The sequence below is a fragment of the Phalacrocorax carbo genome, chromosome 9, assembly GCF_963921805.1.
Source record: "Phalacrocorax carbo chromosome 9, bPhaCar2.1, whole genome shotgun sequence".
Lineage (NCBI taxonomy): Eukaryota > Metazoa > Chordata > Aves > Suliformes > Phalacrocoracidae > Phalacrocorax > Phalacrocorax carbo.
The window spans coordinates 20,069,278-20,088,412 of NC_087521.1; the positions used below are offsets into that span (position 1 = coordinate 20,069,278).

The 19,135-nt window shown below is 37.2% G+C and overlaps 1 protein-coding gene across 3 annotated transcripts in view; it reads right to left on the minus strand.

The window, feature by feature from the left end:
* Positions 1–19,135, minus strand: part of RPS6KA5 (ribosomal protein S6 kinase A5) — an 83,847-nt gene that overhangs the window by 11,126 nt on the left and 53,586 nt on the right. For all 3 annotated transcript variants that reach the window (XM_064460566.1, XM_064460565.1, XM_064460567.1), the window contains 6 exons: positions 18,046–18,149; positions 7,658–7,808; positions 6,153–6,314; positions 4,853–4,978; positions 3,991–4,124; positions 728–821 (listed from right to left, as the gene is read on the minus strand). In XM_064460566.1, the coding sequence (XP_064316636.1) occupies positions 728–821; positions 3,991–4,124; positions 4,853–4,978; positions 6,153–6,314; positions 7,658–7,808; positions 18,046–18,149 (771 nt within the window). The remainder of the gene's footprint in view (positions 1–727; positions 822–3,990; positions 4,125–4,852; positions 4,979–6,152; positions 6,315–7,657; positions 7,809–18,045; positions 18,150–19,135) is intronic.

Here is a 19,135-nt window from a genome sequence, read left to right on the forward strand (position 1 = left end):
GACTGGGATATGTGGGGAGGGAAGAAAGCCCCATGTTCTGTTATAAATTCATAGATTAGAATCGCAGAGCAGTTTAGGTTGGAAGAGACCTCTGCAGGACATTGGGTCCAAATTCCTAGCTCAAACCAGGGCCAACCTCCAAGTTAGATCAAATTATGGCTTATTACATGCTGTGGAGCTTGCATTAATTAAAGAAAAAGAGAACTAAGGTCTCTAAATAAACCCTAAACTGATCTCAATATATTTTCAAATAGAGGCTCTAGTTTCACATTTGGTAGTTTAACAAGCTACTTCGTTATCTCATTAAGTTACTAATAAGTAAGAAAAAAAATTGCTAGAAATGTAATCTTCATATGCAAAACTTCCGAATTATTTCACAAATATTATTTTAAGATTCATGACAACCCCGAGGGAAGGTGATTAGGTACCTCAGTATCATAGATATTGAAACCGGGCCATGAATATATTGTATGATTAACAAAGTAGACCAAGGACAAAACCAGAAACAGAATCCAGGACTAATTCTTCCAAATACTTTTTTTGTTTGCTAGAGTATCTGCACGCTCCCTTGAATGCAGAACTTCTGCTTCATCTCCTATACTGACCAGACAAAAGCCCTAGGAAAAAAGCGGCCTCCACAGTAACAGTACGCTTCACTCCTAAATGGTCTTGGGAAAACACATGGCAATGTGTTTGGCAAGTGCTGATTATAGTTTCTTCAAAATACCTGGTCATGATAAACTTCATGTAACTTCACTACATTCGGGTGTCCTTCACAGAGTTTCAGAGCTGTTATTTCTCGCTGGGTGTTGGCTTCCATTCTAGAAAAATTGAGCGGTCATTTTGTACAAATTTTACTGAGCAAATTGCACATTCAAAGTGTTACACCTATTTTTTTTAATTGCTTGCAATCCACATTTTTTAATATTACAACTGCTTAGACATAATTAAAAGCATATTCAAAGTAAGCTGAGCAAAACTCTCTACATAACCCTGAAAGTTAAGACATTAAAAAACCCACACCCAAATCAAACAATGTTTTTGATGCAACTGCAACTTGCTACAGCAAAAGCTGAAATGATACTACAGAATAGTTTCTATCTAAAACTAACCTTTCCCTTAGTCCAGGGCAATTTGACCTCACCCCTGTTCCTACAAATACTTGTTAGTTCAGCTTTATCCTGAAGACTCAAATTATTGGCCCAATCCTTTTCCATTCTTATAAGAGGTAAGTACTTCCAAAGCTGTATGGAAACTATGAGATCCTACTAGAAAAAAGAGTAACATAATCTATATATGAACTGTGTTACACAAATGAACCCTTAAACTGGCCACTGTGAAAACCTGAAATGGAAGAGATAAGAAGAGACTAGCTCCAGAGCAAAATCCTCTTGTACTGAAATCTATAGCCAAAAAAAGTGAACATGGTGAACATTATAAAAAAGTATGCGAATGGGGACAGAGCAGAACATTTTGTTGTCCACTAAATAATATGCTGATTTATTTTGGGCAAATAATGCCTGAAAATTTTTGCCAAAACTCTCTCCAAGAAAGGCTAATCCTGTACTGACTTAGAGAATGACCTTATGGATAATACAGATAGAATCTCTCTTGCTACACTTGTTCTTAATTTTTGGTTGCTTTTTTTTTTTTGTCCTTAATTAGAACCAGAACCATGATGAGAATTTTGTGCAAGAGTATTCTGTTTTTCTGCAGGCTTCACATAATCAACAGGTAAACTAAGCTGTTCCACACCTGCATCTCTGCTGATGTTTTTTAAACTGAAAGTGATTTCACATCCTTAAGAAATTAAAAAACTGACTCAGATAATCTTTCCCCCCTAAACTACTACCAGGAGAAGGTAGACCTAGGAAACAGATGAAGAAGGTTCAGTATCAAGAACATAAACATTTGAAATTTGTGCGAGGACTTCTCTGAGTATTTCCCCTCTATAAATAGTTACCACCTCAGATTTTAAACAGGCAATATCATGAAAAACAAATGGGAAGCTCTAAAACAGTAACTCAAGGAAGTTTACACAGGGCTTCACTGTTTCATTGGCCTTCATACACACAGATAAACCTCAAATTGTTGGATTGAGGCAGGTCCAGCACTACTAACAAAGCAACACCACAGAGGAACTCTTGATCTGAGCTTTTACCTCACGTATCATGAAAAGGTTTGCTAGGTGTAGGATTCAGGTTTTTTGGCACCTTTGATGGGTAGGAGTGAAAGACTGTCTGACTTTGAGGCAAAGAAGTTACTAGAAACCTATTATAATTTTCCTTTTAGCAAGAATTACTAGTGTGGTCCTCAGAGCAATATTATTTACAGCTTAACAGTTTCTTATTCAGGGCTGGTTTGTGTCCAGCCGGAGTGTGGGTTTACTGCTACCTCTAAATACTGCACAAACATGCTCTGAGTCTGCTCACAGCCTGCAATTCTAAAATTCTCTGTATACAGACCACTTCTTACCTTCATTTAGCCTTGTCCACCAAGATGAAGAAGAAAGAGCAAAAGAACCTGTGAGTAACACCATTTAGGGACATGACTCCTAAAAGTTAAGTTCTATGGGAAAAGTCAACACTAGTTTGCTCACTGTTATCTAGGAACAAAATATCCATTAGCTTAAAATGAGATGGGAGTACTGATCTGCAGCTCTGCATGCAACATAGAAAAAAATTTTGAATGTAGACACAAGGTAGAAATTTACAGATTAAAATACCCAATGTAAGTGTCTACTGCATACTACTTGTCTAAGTTCTCATTATAATGAGTGAAATTCTACTTAATTAATCTTACAGGGTGAATTAGTTCACCGTAAAATTCATACCTAGAGTAGGATTCAGTGGCCTAAGCACAGGAAAGCCTGGAAGACATCAGCCATGAAGACATCTACATAAAGGTAGTAGTCACAAGACCGATGGGAACCAGAGGACAGAGGGGACAACAACAGATGCTAAAATGGCACTACGTAGATGCCTATGCTTAAGTTACTGAATCCCGCTGCTAGTGCCTGGTCATTCGAGTCTCTCTGTAGGCTCCACTAATAGTTTTGAGTAGGTCTCCATTAACTGTAGCAGACCTCAGAAAACTGGCTCAGACACCTATACATAGGTGTCTTATTCTTGAACTTATCCTATCCAAAAGCATGTGAAGAAACAAGTCTAGTGGACAGTTAATTCTAGAGATGGGAAAAACAGAGGTACAGCCAATTGTCTTGGAGAAGAGATCATAGTGAACTATCATTCTGATAGCAGAACATTTACATTTTCTTTTCCCTTTCCTGAAGCATTCTACAACACACTAGGGACATATTTACTAATGAACACTGCAAAATGAAGCTAAAAATCCATCCACCCCTCAAAGAAACCCTTCTCTTAATTTTTCCCTGGGCAGAAACCGCCAGAGGTATCTATTCTGGAAGAGGACCAGATGGTCCCCATGTACAAAGCAAGTCAGCTGCCTCTATTGTGGTGTTCCGTTCAGAACATGCAGGAAACAAGATGCAACTTACAACTCCATAGTGTAATTCCATTTTACACACACACAATTAATTAGATCTGAGGCAACCCACTCTACAGAGCCTTCTTAAAAGCGATGTCCTGGGCAATCAGTTGGGCTGCTTAGGAAAGGGAGTAGCATAAGCCTACATTCAGCTCACTTAGGTCTAAAGATAGGAGGGCCTTATACCCTACTCTGGTTAGGAGCAAAATTAGGGGAAATTAGGGTACAATATAACTAGGAACCAGAAAAGTACTCTTTAGGTTTCTTCTTGTGTCGTCCCCAACAAGAATACCAGTTTGCTTCAAAAGACCCTCAGCATCTTTTAAGGCTGATAAAGTTACTGATAAGTTTCTGTAGATTCTTCAAATAGGAAATTATTTGAAAGTTATTTTTCCACTTCTAAAAATGTAGCGAACATTATTCTAATCCATGGGTGACAGTAAGCAAAGAAAATATTTTTATTGTCTTATAGAATATTTATACCTTTTGCTAATTATTTTTACTGCATACTCTTGGCTAGTTTTCTTGTGTAAGCACTTTCGACAAATGGAAAAACTTCCTTCTCCCAATGGTTTCTCTTTCAGATCCAGTTCATAATGATGATAAAATGGAGAGTCCTGTTAGGAAACTGTCTGTATTTAGTTCTGCAGAATACTTTTAGTATACACAGTCAAAGACAAAGAGTAAAGTTTCGTGAGAATTTTTCATCTACATTTAAAATTGTAAAAGAGCGTTCTTTTTGATAAAATATGTTAACCTCAATTTAATAATATGCATAAACTTTATTCTAACAATCAAAGAGTAAATATTATGTTATATTAAACAAACATATTCACTAAATAAATAATTACTACTACAATAGCTTAAGATACAAAATATTCAGACAAACAGGATCAAAGATGGCTATACATACATTTATCCACAAAACTATGTGCTTGTTTGAAGACATCACAATAGCATGTGTTCTTATAAGGCTTCACACAACTATACATACTTTTGGGCAAATATATCACAGAAGGAATTCTGATATAATTAAAGTGGCTTCAAAAATATATACAATGGTTGGCTGAATAAGAACTATCAGGAGTCAAATTACTATTACTGCTATACTTCAGTCTTCTGGAAAACTAGACAATCGTCTCATTTTTCAGATTAAACTTTAACCACTTCTTAACAGTACCACATGCAAATTATATGCTTGGATCGTCTGAGGAGCCATTAAAGAGCACAGATAAATGAACAATGACTATTTTGTAATCTGTAGCCTAGCTTGTGGTTGCTGCTTTGAAAGTTAGATGCAGTTCCAAGTTAACCAAATTAACTCAGCTCTTTATACTATTATTACCTTCATCATAGCACTTCTGGCAATAGTTGTAGTTCCAGGCCGTTCATCCCCCATATAAAACTGAAGAGGATCTACTGTAGCTGCATTGCGTTTAAACAAAATAGAAGGTGCAACAAAAGAATATCCCTATGAAATTAAGACATCAGAAAAGGGCATGGGTTGAAATTGGTGCACACGAACTATCATACTGCATACAAAACATTAGAAGTTTCAGAAGAATTTTTCAAAGAAACCAGAATCTTCATAACAATACAGGAACCGTAACTGGCTCATTGCTGGGTAGATATTACTGTGTTTAATGTGGGCAGGTAACTTCCTGGAATTAATTATACAATTCTCCACAGTTATAGATAAAACAATAATAATACGAAAATTATAGTAAATAATGCTAACAATCTGGCTCAGCTTTATTCCTTTTGCAACAGTGGTAAAAGCTCATACTTCAAACCAGCTAGCTTCCCAGAACACCTTTAAATAAAGGCATGAAATAGATTTTATGTTGTGATGTAAGCATCAAACCATTTATATGGCAAAACAAAATTAAGCTTCATATTAATGATGTGCCCAGTTTGGGTATCATAACAAGAACAGCTGTGACTACCACTGCAGGATGAATCAGATGGTATTATGACATGCATAAATTGCTTGCTACAGTCACTACAAATCTAACAACTTCCAAAATATGATTCCTGTACACAGCTCAAAAACAGCCAAGAAAAAACAAAAAAGCACAAGGAGGGGGAGGAGAGAAAGCAATCTGAACTGCTGTTCACCTCTGCAGTTTTGGTACCAAGTTCAAGGCTGTACATGGGCTGTTTCTGCCCATTTGGCATCCAGACCGGGCAGTCCAAGAAGGGATCCTTCTTTAACAGCACGGAGAAGATGGTAAGGAAAGCTTTATTGCTGATCTGTATACAGTAGTCTAGTAATTAGAGCATTCCTAAAGGACACGGAAGACCTGCTTTCAACTTCGCAGTTAACTCCCACTTCCCAAAGAAACACCTCAACTAGAGCATAATGTGGACATGGGCAAACTATATTGCTGTTGTCGAAGTTAGTAGCCCAGGATGATGGAGTCAAGATGACAAGACTCATAAGGCGTGAAGAATCAATAAAGGACAGGCTGACTTTAGTCCAGCAGGTAGGACATTCAGCTGAGAATGGAGAGACATGGAAATTTATTTTTGCAGTAGGACTATTTTCACCTTTCTCGTTTCACAACTGCTGAACAAACTAGCTATACATGTGGAATTGTTCAATAAATTAATTTTTTTAAAAATAATGTGAATTCTTAAAATACCTGAAATATTCTTTCTGAAGTCTGAGGAGTTGCTGCAGGAGAATATGTTGGATCCATTTCTGTAAACTCTTCTGCAAAATTACTGACATCCAACTCATCTCTGATTACCGGTTTAAATGGAGCTGATACTTTTTTGGCAGCTAAATCATCCCAGTTCATATTCTAAACCAAAAGCAGGAAAATAAGTTTGAATCAAATGAAAGTTTAACAGAAACAGATATTGGAGAGAGACTTGTCCAGAAACAAACAGTCCTAACTCCACTTGCTATTTTCCACAGGCAGATGAAAAGCATTCAAATTATGCCCTACTTATTTGCTTCGGTAAAGGCAAGAAGTATCATACTTCTTGCAGAAGTAAACTGCAGAAAAAAAAAAACAACCAAAGAAATTTAACAGTGGAGATAAGCCAAACAATTAGCGTGTCAGCCCTTAACTTTCTTCCTCTATTTCAGAGGAAACACCATTTACATTTTCGCAAGCTATAGTGCATGCAGTATCTCCAACTTTCCATTGCTGATTTCTATGCTTAATTACTAATCTCAGCTTCCAGACCCCTGAGAGCATAATGCCCCTGGATTCTTACTTAAATGCATGGCTAGCAGTAGGAAGCACAGATATGGTAGTTATGAGAAAACAGCCCTACTACTGTAAAAGAGTGGAACTGAAATGAGGTCAAGACTAGAAAGTGCTGTATGAAGAAAAAAATGTATCTTCCAAAACAGTCGACAAAGGAAGTTTAGCTCTTCTTTGTTAGACTCTTTTGTAAGAGGAAGGAAATACAGAAGGGATGAGAAGAAATTAAGTTGCTAAAAAGCCAAGATATTGCCCATGCTGAATATTATGATAATTACATTGAAAATATTTATTTGAAAGGTTTAATTTTACTACCATCTTTAAATACTCCAAAATTTATACTAATTAAGAATGTATTTAACTTTAGAAGCATATCTTTTTTCAAAGAAAGCACACAAACAACTTTAACCGCAATGGATTGAACAGTACAGATGTTGCATGGAAATCCAATCTTCACCACTGTTTGAAACCAAATGTTAATACACTGAAATCTGAATGGAATTAAAATCTACTAAACAAGACCGAAGATTTAATTAGGCAAAGGAAAACACATAAGAGGCATTTATCACTACTGGTGAATTTTATCAGTATTTGAGTTTAACTAAAAATGTTAGTGGTGAACTTTCTTTTAAAAAACAACACACAACAAGTACTTTTAAGTGTTTGGCATTAAACCTTCTGGTTTAAGTAACGTGTCTTTTGGCTGCTTAGACATGATATATTAAAAATCTACCATGCCCTTCTTGTAGTATGAACAAAATCCATATACATAAGCACATGGATATCCTTACTAACTGAAATGCAGTTATTCATGCAATTAACACAATGCTGATCTATTTTGTTAACAAAACAACAGAATTTCTTTAGACTTGGATTTCAAAGGCACTAACGTAGAGTGAGTGGTATCTGGGGAGTTTTGTTGTTTGTTTCACCTGGAAAAAGGGATGCTGTTTGATTTCATCAGCATCAGTGGGACCACAACCTAGCCTCTTCTTGGGGTCTTTCATCAAAAGACGCTGAATTATATCCTTAGACAATGCACTCATTTCTTGTGGATAAGGTGGCTCACTTTTTAATATTCTCCTGTAAATCAAACAAAATAACAATTATTTGGTAATTACTTAACATGGTGAGCATTAAACCAAAGAGTTTCCATACTAATGGTAGCATTTAACATTTCACTTAGACTTCTATTGCACCCAAAGACAGGAGAATGACAAATGTGAAACCAATTACTTTTGTTTTTTAATAAACAAAGGGTTGAGGAAATGAGGACACGAAACATTACATCTATAGGAGATAAATTATGTAACTTAATCTGCAAAAGAAAAACAATCCTCATTTCATACATACTGAGCTTACTATTACTATTCAAAAGAAGTCTAGTAGCTACACCAGATAGCTCCACAAAAACATACACTTGCTGTCTAACAGAAGTCAAAAAACCCTCAAACAATTCCAATGTTAAAAATTATTAGAAAATAAAGAGAAAACACAGACACTTGGACCATTTGTGGTTTGACTGCACCTTGTATATTGTGTGTAGTGCTCATGCCCTACTCTCAAAAGGAGGCACTATAACTGGAGAAATTTTAGAGAACAGTAACAAGATTAATCAGAAATAAAGAATATGTTTCATATGAAGATCTATGAAAAGGCTAGGACTATCCAACTTAGTGAAAAGGGGACTTAAAGAGACTGGGCATAGTGTTCCCCTCAGAACAACAAATGGTAAGGAGAAAGTGGATAGAGACCTCACTGTCTCTTTCAATTCAAGAACTAAGAGCCACCAAATAAAGCTAGTTGAAGTTCAAAATCTTGGAAGCCTAAGTGGAATCACATTTCAATACTTACTTTCCTATGTGTAGCTCCCACAGTTTTATATAAAGAGGAAGGTAAATTTAGCTTCACTATCTACCTTTGGAGTGACTGAAGGAAAGGACTCTGAAGGAAAATTGAGAATTGACACACAGACAACATATACCAAAGACATGTCAACAGGTATAAAAAGATACACACACAAAATCCTTCAGCACACAGAATCACAGAATGTTTGAGGTTGAAAGGGACCTCTGGAGGTGGTTTGGTCCAACTACCCCTGCCCAAATGTAGCCATCTAGAGCCAGTTGCCAATGACCATGTCCAGGCAGCTTCTGAGTATCTCCAAGGAGGGAGACTCCACCGCCTCCGTGGGCAACCTGTGCCAGTGCTCAGTCACCCTGACAGCAATAAAAAGGTGTTTCCTGATGTTCAGAGGGAACCTCATGTGTTTCCGTTTGTGCCCATTGCCTCTGGTCCTGTCACCAGGCACCACTGAAAAGAGCCTGGCTCCCCCTTCTTTGCAGTCTCCCTTCAGGCAATTATATACACTGATGAGATCGCCCGGAGCCTTCCTTTCTCCAGGTGGAACAGTCCCAGCTCTCTCAGACTTTCCTCACATGCTCCAGTATCTTAATGTTCTTAGCTCTCTGATAGAGTTGATTACTGCAGGACATTTCTAAATTTTGTTTAAAGTTACTGCATGACGTATCCTTAGAGTCAGCTATCCCATGGGAAATTTTTTATCTTGAAACATGTAACCTCTTGGATTACTCCAAAAATAGATGCAAACAGATTGTTTCCTAAATAATCTTGCCCTGCCAGTGTGGAAGGACCAAAACAAGTTGAATATGCACATATCCCAGGGCTTGTTTCTACTGACATAATATCCAATTTCAAGCAAACAAAAAGACAAAGCAAGCTAACTCTTGGTTTAACTAAGACTGAAATGAGTTACAAAAATACAGTCTGAGTTTTTATATGGATTGTATCTTTAAATAATGTAAGGAAGATCTGCCAACAAGAGTCTAAATCACAGCCACTCTGCTAGCGGAACTAACAGCAACTGTAAGCCTTGTCTCCAACTTCTGCACGCACTTCACTTTACAGAAAAACAGAAGAAAGCACAATATTGCCAAATGATTTCTCATTAAGAGATGTTAATACCAAGCTTAAACATAACTGAACAAGAGGATTCTTATACTCTAGGACTGGTGGAGAAGTAAAGATTCAGCTTCTTCAGAAATCATCCAGTTTCATAAAGGAAAGCAGGGAAGGAAATAAGAAAACCTTCCTGTTGTAAGACAGAAGACAGGACATCTTGATAGCAAAATTTCTTGATTTATAGTAGGGCTATCAAAATATACAATGTCTTCTTAGCTTGAAAATCACTTCTGTTAGAGGAGTCTGAGGAAATGTAGTTATCAACTTTTCTGATGAGAGAATCAGAAAGGTATATAACAAAGATCCTGGAAACAGACAAGTCTTCGCTGGGCTCTCACAAGGGGCTGGGGGGAAGCCCCAAACCCTAGGTCAGTATTTTTTTTAATTGATTTCTAAAGCAACAGGGTTGAGACTCTGGGATGTCCTTAGAATACAAAAGAGGAATTCATAGCATTTTCCTGTCTGAAAAATGTCAGGGACTATAGATGGCCACGTCAGACAAAAATCTGCAAATGTCTCTGAAAAAAGATGCTGAATTGAGATTATTGATAACATGACTAACAAAGAGAACAAATGAGTACAATTTCTCTGCGCAGCCTTGGAGTCTCTGTAGTATTGGTGCTGGTAAGTGCTAGCAATAAGATTCTTGCCCATGTCTCAGGCTTCTGATGCAAATACAAATATTCACATAAGAAAAACAGAATGAAACATAAGCAGTGGAAAGACTTTTATAGAACCCTGAACTGCAAAGGTACCAGGAAATTCTTAGCCAAAATAAACACTTCCACAGTAAGAATGCTAGTAAGTCTCATCCTTCTAATTGCAGATCTCCAGTGACATATTGCATGTCTCCGGTCAGCCTGAGAACTGCAATCAGTGGTACCACTGATGTGGTAACTGAGCAGAGAGTCCCAGCTGAAGCTAAGTCAGGTTTATAAAGTAACTTTTTGTATTGCTTGACACTCTGCTCTTTGGGTAGAAAACACTCCTTAAATTCTCGGCAGAAGGAGTCCTCTAGAAAGATCATATCTGTCAAAACAATTAGCAACAATATTTTGCCAATAATAGTTTGGTATAATACTGTATTTTACCTAATGGAAAACTTCTGTGGCAACAGCATCAGTAATTCCTGCCTTTTGCCAAGATTACTGGCTTAAATTATCTCTTTTTATAGGCAGAATTAACAATGAAATGTTATTTACCTATGTGAAAAGCAAGCTATAATTATATTGAAGGATATCTTCCATCTGTTGACCCTCCTTGAGCTCACTGCAGAGAAAGCAGCATTTTACCCTGATGTACAAGGCATGCACTCCATGTAAGCGGCATTTATACATGCCAGTGGCATTCATTCAGAAATACTTCTGAGGTTGACTGATAGTAAAAAGTAATAATGATGCTCTGGAATGGTTCACAGAACCACGCTGCAGAAGTAGTGAAGAATTAAGTTAATTTCTTTAGAAGTTCCAGGGACTACTTACAATTATCATGGAACTGAAGTATGTGAAGCTGTGCACACATTAATTAGGACGGAAAGCAAGCTGCCAGAAAAGAAAGGCCATACGGGGTCAACACGTGAGAGAGCAGAAATTGGTGAAGACTACTCAAGTAGCTTTATCAAGTAAAGAGAGTCTGCCATCACTAGTACGACACTAGCAAAGTGTTGTACTGAAGGGTAAGTCACTCAAGGCTGTAACAGTAGCCCGTAAACTGTTCAGAGGAAGGAAGCTGTGTGTGTCAAAAGTCCTTCCCAGGATGTCTGCGCTTCTGAAAAAGAAGCTATGGCCTTCAGCATCAACCTTCCTTTCCTTTTCTGAATCACCTCCATCCTCTTGTACATTTCATGTTTATGTGGTCCAATAACAGTGACAGAAGTAAGCAGGAAGAATTAAGTATCCCAAGTGGAAACTTTGGTCAAAGCTGCTGAAGGACTACTCTGCTGTATTTTCTGCTTCTCCTAGCCTAGTACAATGCCTCTGAGCTAGGATGAGCTGAGTTTACCCCTGCTGATGAGAGCACTCTGTCTGTACTGAAAATACTTTGAGATAAACCATCCCTTGCATAGGTTAAGGAGGTTATCACTTTGACGTCCTGCATCATTTCCATCTTACCATTCCCTATAGCAGACTATGCAGAGTTAGGAGCTAACCCCATTGGTATTGTTTTTCAGGAACTTAAGCTCTGATGAGTTTCTCCCACAAATACTACAGACCAAGAGCATACATGATAATGCAAAAAACATGCTAATCAATGATGAGAATGAGGGGAGCATACAGTAGGGAAATGACACCTTGACCTTTAGATGCTACTCCTTTTTATCAACATCTTCAGGGCCACTCCTGTGTAACAGGTGCAGGCTGCTAAGCCTGACAAATCAGCCAAGGAAGTAGCTGATTTTGTTACGAAAAATTCACACAGTTGCCACCATTGATCTACGCTAACTCATAGTTTAAATATTACATAGACTGACCACAGGCTTCTTATCTGTTCTTTACCAGAGCAGTAGAGATGGCATATGCATTTGCTGGCTGAATAAAACACCCTTCTACAGAAGGCACAGTATTTAAAACCAACCATAAGTGCAAAAACCATGTGGCAAGAGCTTATACTACAATGTCGGTCTAAAGAGATTTTGAAGAACATTCCAACCTTGTCGATTCCAGGGTGATAATCTTAAGGACTTAAGCAGGAATGCCCTTGCCATGCTCAATAAAGCCTTATAAAGACAAACAGTTTCATTGGGAGTTTTCCAACACAGACAGCAGGCGGTTCCCAGTGGTTAAGATAAAATGAAAGGCAAAAATATGCTGTTAGCCAGAAGCTGAAAGATATTTTCATAATTTTTCACTTTAATTAACTCTGTAAACAGCTAACCTAGTCAAAATTCTGATGCACTGCATAGCTGAGAAAATCCAATTTATGTCAAAGAATATGAAAACATCCATTGACAACAGGACCAATTTGGCAATTTGACTTATTGACCAATTTGGCCAATTTAACTTTTAGCATTAGACTGACCAATCTATAAACTACACTGTAAAAATTACAATTAAATATATCCACTGAGTGATCATTTTGATAAGTAAAGCATAAGCTATGGGAAACTAACTGAAGATGGGATGCTTGAACAAACTAATGCCAATTCATTATTGGAAACCATAACTATGTAACTTGTTAAAATAGTAATGGTGAGAAACAAAATGAATTACAAGGAAGGAGGACAAAAAGGTTTAGGAAGTGGTAACCATTAGGTACCAACCAAAGAAATATTTTCTAGGCAGAGAAAAAACCTAAACCTGACTATTTTGGTCAAGATCGGGACATAAAATATGTAACACTGACACGGAAACCACCTTTTACCCTCCACCGTGACTGGCCTGAAAGCCAGTGTCTGAATCTGACTGTGGAACAGATGACAATGAAACATTAAAAGCGCAGAACCTGAAGCTTTTTTTGCTTCCACCACATAAGAGACAATCAGATCATGAAAAACCAAGAGGATCACCATAGCTGACCAACAGAAGCGTTAAGTTTATGCTGGAACTGTTACTGTAGTCAGTTACCAGTAACTGTCACCAGTGCCCTCGGAACTGTATTACAAGCATCACCAAAAAGATACATATCCACCCTGACCTTCAGGGATTAAGAGAAAGCAATCCCAAGCTGTAACCCTGTTAAAAGGCAGAGGGACAAGCTTCCAAAACAGAATTTTCACCTTCACATTTGAGAACAACTCTACTGAATACCCTGTCACCTCAAAACAACTAAAGCCAGATTCTTTTGTTCCAGCTTTGATCAGTCAGACCTATACGCGCACCCCAGTTCTAGGCAAGTTGGAGATTTTGGTGCAGTACTCATGACTTTCTTAAAACCATCTGCTTTACTGAAAGGTTGAACTGATCTGTAGGCAGAGTCACTGATGTGATGTGATTCATACTAAGTCTAGCATCAAACAGTTTCCTTCGTGTGGCAGAGATTTCCTAACTCATTGCTATCTGTTAGAAAAGCATCATGACATTATTGGGTGCCAGTTCTTGGGACTCTGGACTCCCATCTAGGCATATAAATGCTGTACATTCTAGGTAGATAGCTATAAGCTCTAGGACAAAATTCCACAAGACACCATGCAAATTACAAGTTGGATTTAATGACTGCTCTGTCCTTTAAAAGATCTAGCAATCACTGGAGCCTTCAGAGGCAAGGGAATCCCAGCATACACCTGCTATGCATCTTTGCAACAGTTTTATGAAGAAAAGGTTTCTTGTAGAATCGTGGACAAAATATTCTGATTGTATCTAACAGATGGTCATATTTAAGCCATCCTCCATGAAGTGCAAATAAGAAGTCTAACCAACTATGTCAAACAGCCTAGGCTGCTGTTAGCATTAGTATGCTAATATGGCGTCATACACTTCTACAGATTATTTCATAGATGTATACGTGTATAAAAATGGAAAAAGATAAATATCTATCTATTCATAACCCCCCAAAGCTGATAGGATTTTCTAAGCTGCTGCACAGCAGCAAAATAATACTCCAAAAACTTCATGCTCATTTTACATCCCCGTATGTATGACAAGACCCTAAAGAGTCAACACCCTAAACCGAATTTGTCTGTCTTTCAAGTCAGCACTACAAATAACTCGCAGTCAAACTGAAAATACCAGGTTTGTAATCAAACCTAGCCCCTGCCTATGCTTTTGCAGGATGGATCCCATCCATGGCTCTGCAGCAGTGGAAGTCCAGAATTCTCAAAAATGAAAGGAAGATTTGGGAAGAAGGGAGAAGGAAGGGGAGAGCACATAACAGAGAAGGAAAGATACTTGGACAGTTCTGTGAAAATTTTTATCAAGTTTAATAACCCATAACACCAAGCATGTGAACAAATCTTCAGATAGAGAGACATAAGGGAAATTAAAGTATGCACTTACTTAAGTTGCACTTGCCATGAAAGAGAAATCCACAGTGTTGTCAAAAAGGTTATGATAAAAGAACTGAATGCAATCTCTCACCAGAATGAGTAAAGAAGATACAAACTACACAGTAACTGTTTCTGACAGAAGAACCATTAAAGTGATGTTTCAGAGCAGAACTTCGTGCTCAAAATTTAATATCAGATAGCCATTGTGCCACACAAGGGAATAAAATTATCTAAAAAGATCTAAGATTACTTCCCACCTAGATAACATAAAAGAAGGACCTGGATTTGTTTAGATGATGACTTTTTTCCTTAAACTCAGAAAAATCAAAGACCATGCAGATTATGCTTTCAGGGCTTGTGACTGAGTATGAGAAAACTGAATTCTCTAAGTCTGCTGCAACTGGCAAGTTAAAGCATATTTAGGTTAGGGAATACAATTTCTGTTTGGAATAACTTTGCCATCAACAAAGATGTTTGTACCAATTCGTATCTCTGTGCCAGTGCTAGTGATTTCATTACCACTGGCAATTGTAAATATCTGATGAAGCTATCTGCAATTCAGTTTTTCATCAGTTTAGAGAGGAAATGAAACTAGAAAGATCAAAGATAGTCATGGAGAGAATTTGAAACTTATTTAATTATAGGTGTAAAATTATCTAGAGTCTGCATCCCCATTAAACAGAAAACTTTATAGAAAAGGCTGCAGACATAATTGAAAGAATTAACAATCAAAAACAAGGACATTAAGCGTAAATTGCAAATGTGTCCTCAGTGACAAAATTATCAAAGAAAAAAAAGGAAATAAAGATCATAGCTTATAGGCCAGACAGGCTTACAATAAAGACAGGGACTGAAAATTCAGCTGTTACTTCCTTAAAGAGCTCAGTGTACTCACACTAGAGGTAAATACAAGAAGGTATTTCTGAAAAGCCATGAATATGGTAACAAGAATTTCTGAATTTAACAGGCTAGCATGTCAGGAAGGACAGATCATTTCTTTCAGGCATGCTCTCAAGCAAGCAACTCAACAGCTTCCCAAGTTGCAGCAAACTCTACGCAGTCCCCTTCAATCCTTAGGAAAAGGTTTTCTTTCCATCATCTCTGAGATGTACTTCTGCTCCCTACTCTTCTCACCCTCTGCCTGGGCTGCAGGAGCACCACAGCCTGCTGACATCTCGTATCCATTCTGCCAGGTCTACCCTAGCCTCAGGGAAAGCCCCAAACACGCTCCTGTTGCTCCTCAATGCACGCAGCAACCACCATTCCCCAGAAGATTCCATGTGACTCAGTGCAGCAGCCAGGACAGAGGAAACAGTGACATTCTCATATGCTCAGCCACACTCTTCAAAGGAACATAACATTTGTTACATAATAAACTGCAAACACACAAAACAGATGTCATCCAGCACAGAAATTGCTATCAATGTAAAGGGTTCAGAGACCATGGGTCTTATGAGTACTGAAGTAACAGAAGACAGATGAAGTGAAATCAAAATGCAGTCATACATTTGGGACTAACGAGATTTCAGCTATAAACTAGGGGCTTATCAGTTGGAAGTGATAAAAAAGAAGGAATTAGATCTGTCAGTCCACCATTGCCATCAACAAGAGGAACCCAAGAAAAAAGGAAGGAATATCTTTTTCTCCATATGGTGAATTATTACTTCCCTTAAACAAGAACCTCCTGAACCATCAACAGGAATAAATTGTCCATATGTAAGAAGGTACAACATAAGCTGAGTCAAGAAAAGGCTTTTTCAGGAAACAGGAAGACTGAAGAACATCTTTGTTTAAAGAAAACTGTAAGAATTTACCTTCTAAATTTATCAAAATAAAAGCTGAAAGACTACAGGAATACTGTCTATAAATGTGTAGCATAAACACCAACGAGAACAAAAACATACTGAACAACACCACAGTAAACTTGCTACAATCAAGTTTAGATCAGAAATTATGTTACTAGCCATCAGAAGATGGATGTTAGCAACCTTGCAGTTTCTCAGCTTTGAGTTTAATCTTAAATTATCAGAAAGATTAAGATATTAAAGAGCACATAAGGACCTACCAAAGGATAGTAAAATCCTGTAGAATAGATACCTAAGAAGTTCCACAGTTTTCTGGGAAAAACTGTACCTGTAAGATTCAGGTCAACGTTCTCTTTAAAAAATTTGTAACCCCTTCAGAGTTCCATTTAGTAAATCTTGGGAGTCAAAATTACCAGTTTGGACATGGCATAAGTAATCAACAAAATTTCTAGCCTTAAATATCTCAGAATTATAATGGCCAAGAGGGTGAAGTCCAGAATTTTGTTTTGTTAATCCCTCACCCCCATTTTGTCCCCTCATTCCATATTTTTTCTAGTGGCCCTCTAAGTTTCCTGTTCTGGTAGAGGCCTAGAAACCAAAAATCAGATCTCAACCTTCCAAGAAATTGCCTGAATTTATAACAGAAGTAAAATAAATTATCTAAATAATTGATGTATGCTCTGTTGCCCATTATAACCTAAAATATCAAGTGGCTTCAGATGAGGGTCAGAACCATGGTAATACATTCCAATAGGCGCAAGACTATTCTTAGTTTGGCGACTGGACTTGAAGTTGATCTTGACAGCAGTTACTAATTCATGCAATTTAAACCCTCGATTCCCTGCCCCAAGACAAATCCAGTAATAGGAAATACTCATTTTATGGGGAGATTTCAGTAATGTGTTTTGGGCAAGCTTATTGCTTCGTCTTTTTAAAATGCTCCAATGCTTTTTACATGGGTACTGAAAACAAACCTTTGAAGTGTAGAGATTACTGAAAGTAACAAAGCTGACAGTAAAAGTTTACATGTAAAATATAAGAATGGTACAGGGTATTACATTTCCGTAAGTATCATATTCATTTCTTCTCAGATATGCAAGTATGGCTAGAAAAGATCACTTTCTTTGCTTCATGTTATACGGTAATAAAATAAATATTACCCATGACATAAGGGTGGGATGTTTTAAACCTGTAGTCTGATGGAGTGATCTAGCATGAGCTGACACAAATCTCTCTAAATATATGTTTCATTATGTATCAATATTTTGAATATGATAGTTCTATTTATAGATAATTTCGTATTTCATTCGGCTTCCTTTTCAACAGTAAACATGCAACAGGGTTGAATATCTACAAAGTTGTGGTTCCACTGTAGTTTAAAAAAAACAGGTCTTTTGTAAAGGTTAGTTCTATTATTTCAATAACCTGCTGATGTTAATAAAACCTATCTGCTTCCAGATGTCATTCTGTTAAACAGAACTAGAGCGTCTAAAACATTATCCTGGTAGCACTTTCTTCCTAACTTTTAGATCAAAACTCTCACAAAACATATATTATGGCATATGCATCATTTTGTGAGGAAGCACATATACTTCATTGTTTTGAATCTTACCTAGAAATCTCTGCTTGGGAATTCTTCTCTCCATCAACTGTAAATGGTGATGCTCCAGTTAATAATTCATACATAAGAACACCAACACTCCACCAATCAACAGCCTAAAGAACAACAATAATTATGTATGTTACGATACATTGAAGTAAAATTGTTAACAGAAGAAGGAACAAAACAATGCACCCAGAAAGCAACTAGCAATGGAAGAGCCCACCTATCAATAGCAAGGCAAACTTGGATACAATAAAGCACAAACAACTGCAATACTGACTGGAGGTATTTTCTATGATAAATTAATTTTATTTTGAAATCTCTCTACTTAGATTCTTCAAGGTAAACTCTTTCCACTGACTACTAAAGTTCCCCACCCATCCCCCGAATTAATTTTTATTTTTACCATTATGAAGTGATAAGAATTATAAAACATACTTGAAATAACAGAGGAACCTAAGCCTTGCTAAACAGTAGTGGAACCTGAGCTTTTAGGACCTTAAGAATGAAACTAAGGAACTTTAAAGAAGCACAGCTTAAGACTACAGATCTCAGCTAATCAGGGCACCTGAAAATGCTATGGAGTTTTACCTATATTCCCTGGTAATATATGTGATCTTTGGCTTCCCTCTTACTAATCATATTGCCTTATAACTTACAAAATAGTTCTCTCTTTCAAAAGAAAAGATGCTACTATGAACAATAAAGGAAGCAGTTTAGTCATTTCAACAAAATTAATTTAACTAAGGGTGTTTGAACTTCTCAGTTTTACTCCACGGAATTTGCAAATCAATGAAACTGAAGTCCTGCTTTACTTATGTTGACAACATTAATAAAATACAGGAAGACAATTAGTGAAATGATGATTAGGCCTCATATTTTAGCTTTTTTTGCTTCAAGACCCACAAAATCTGATGTTTCCTGTATTCAGCCAAAGAGTGCTAGAAGAACTAGCTGAAGAAATCTCCGTACTGCTAGTAATTATCCTTGCAGATACACGATGATCAGAGAAAACCTCAGAAGAATTTTTCCTTGGCATGTGTTTTTCTAAAAGAAAAGGAGGATCTGCCGAATCAGAAATCAAACTTTTAAAAAAACA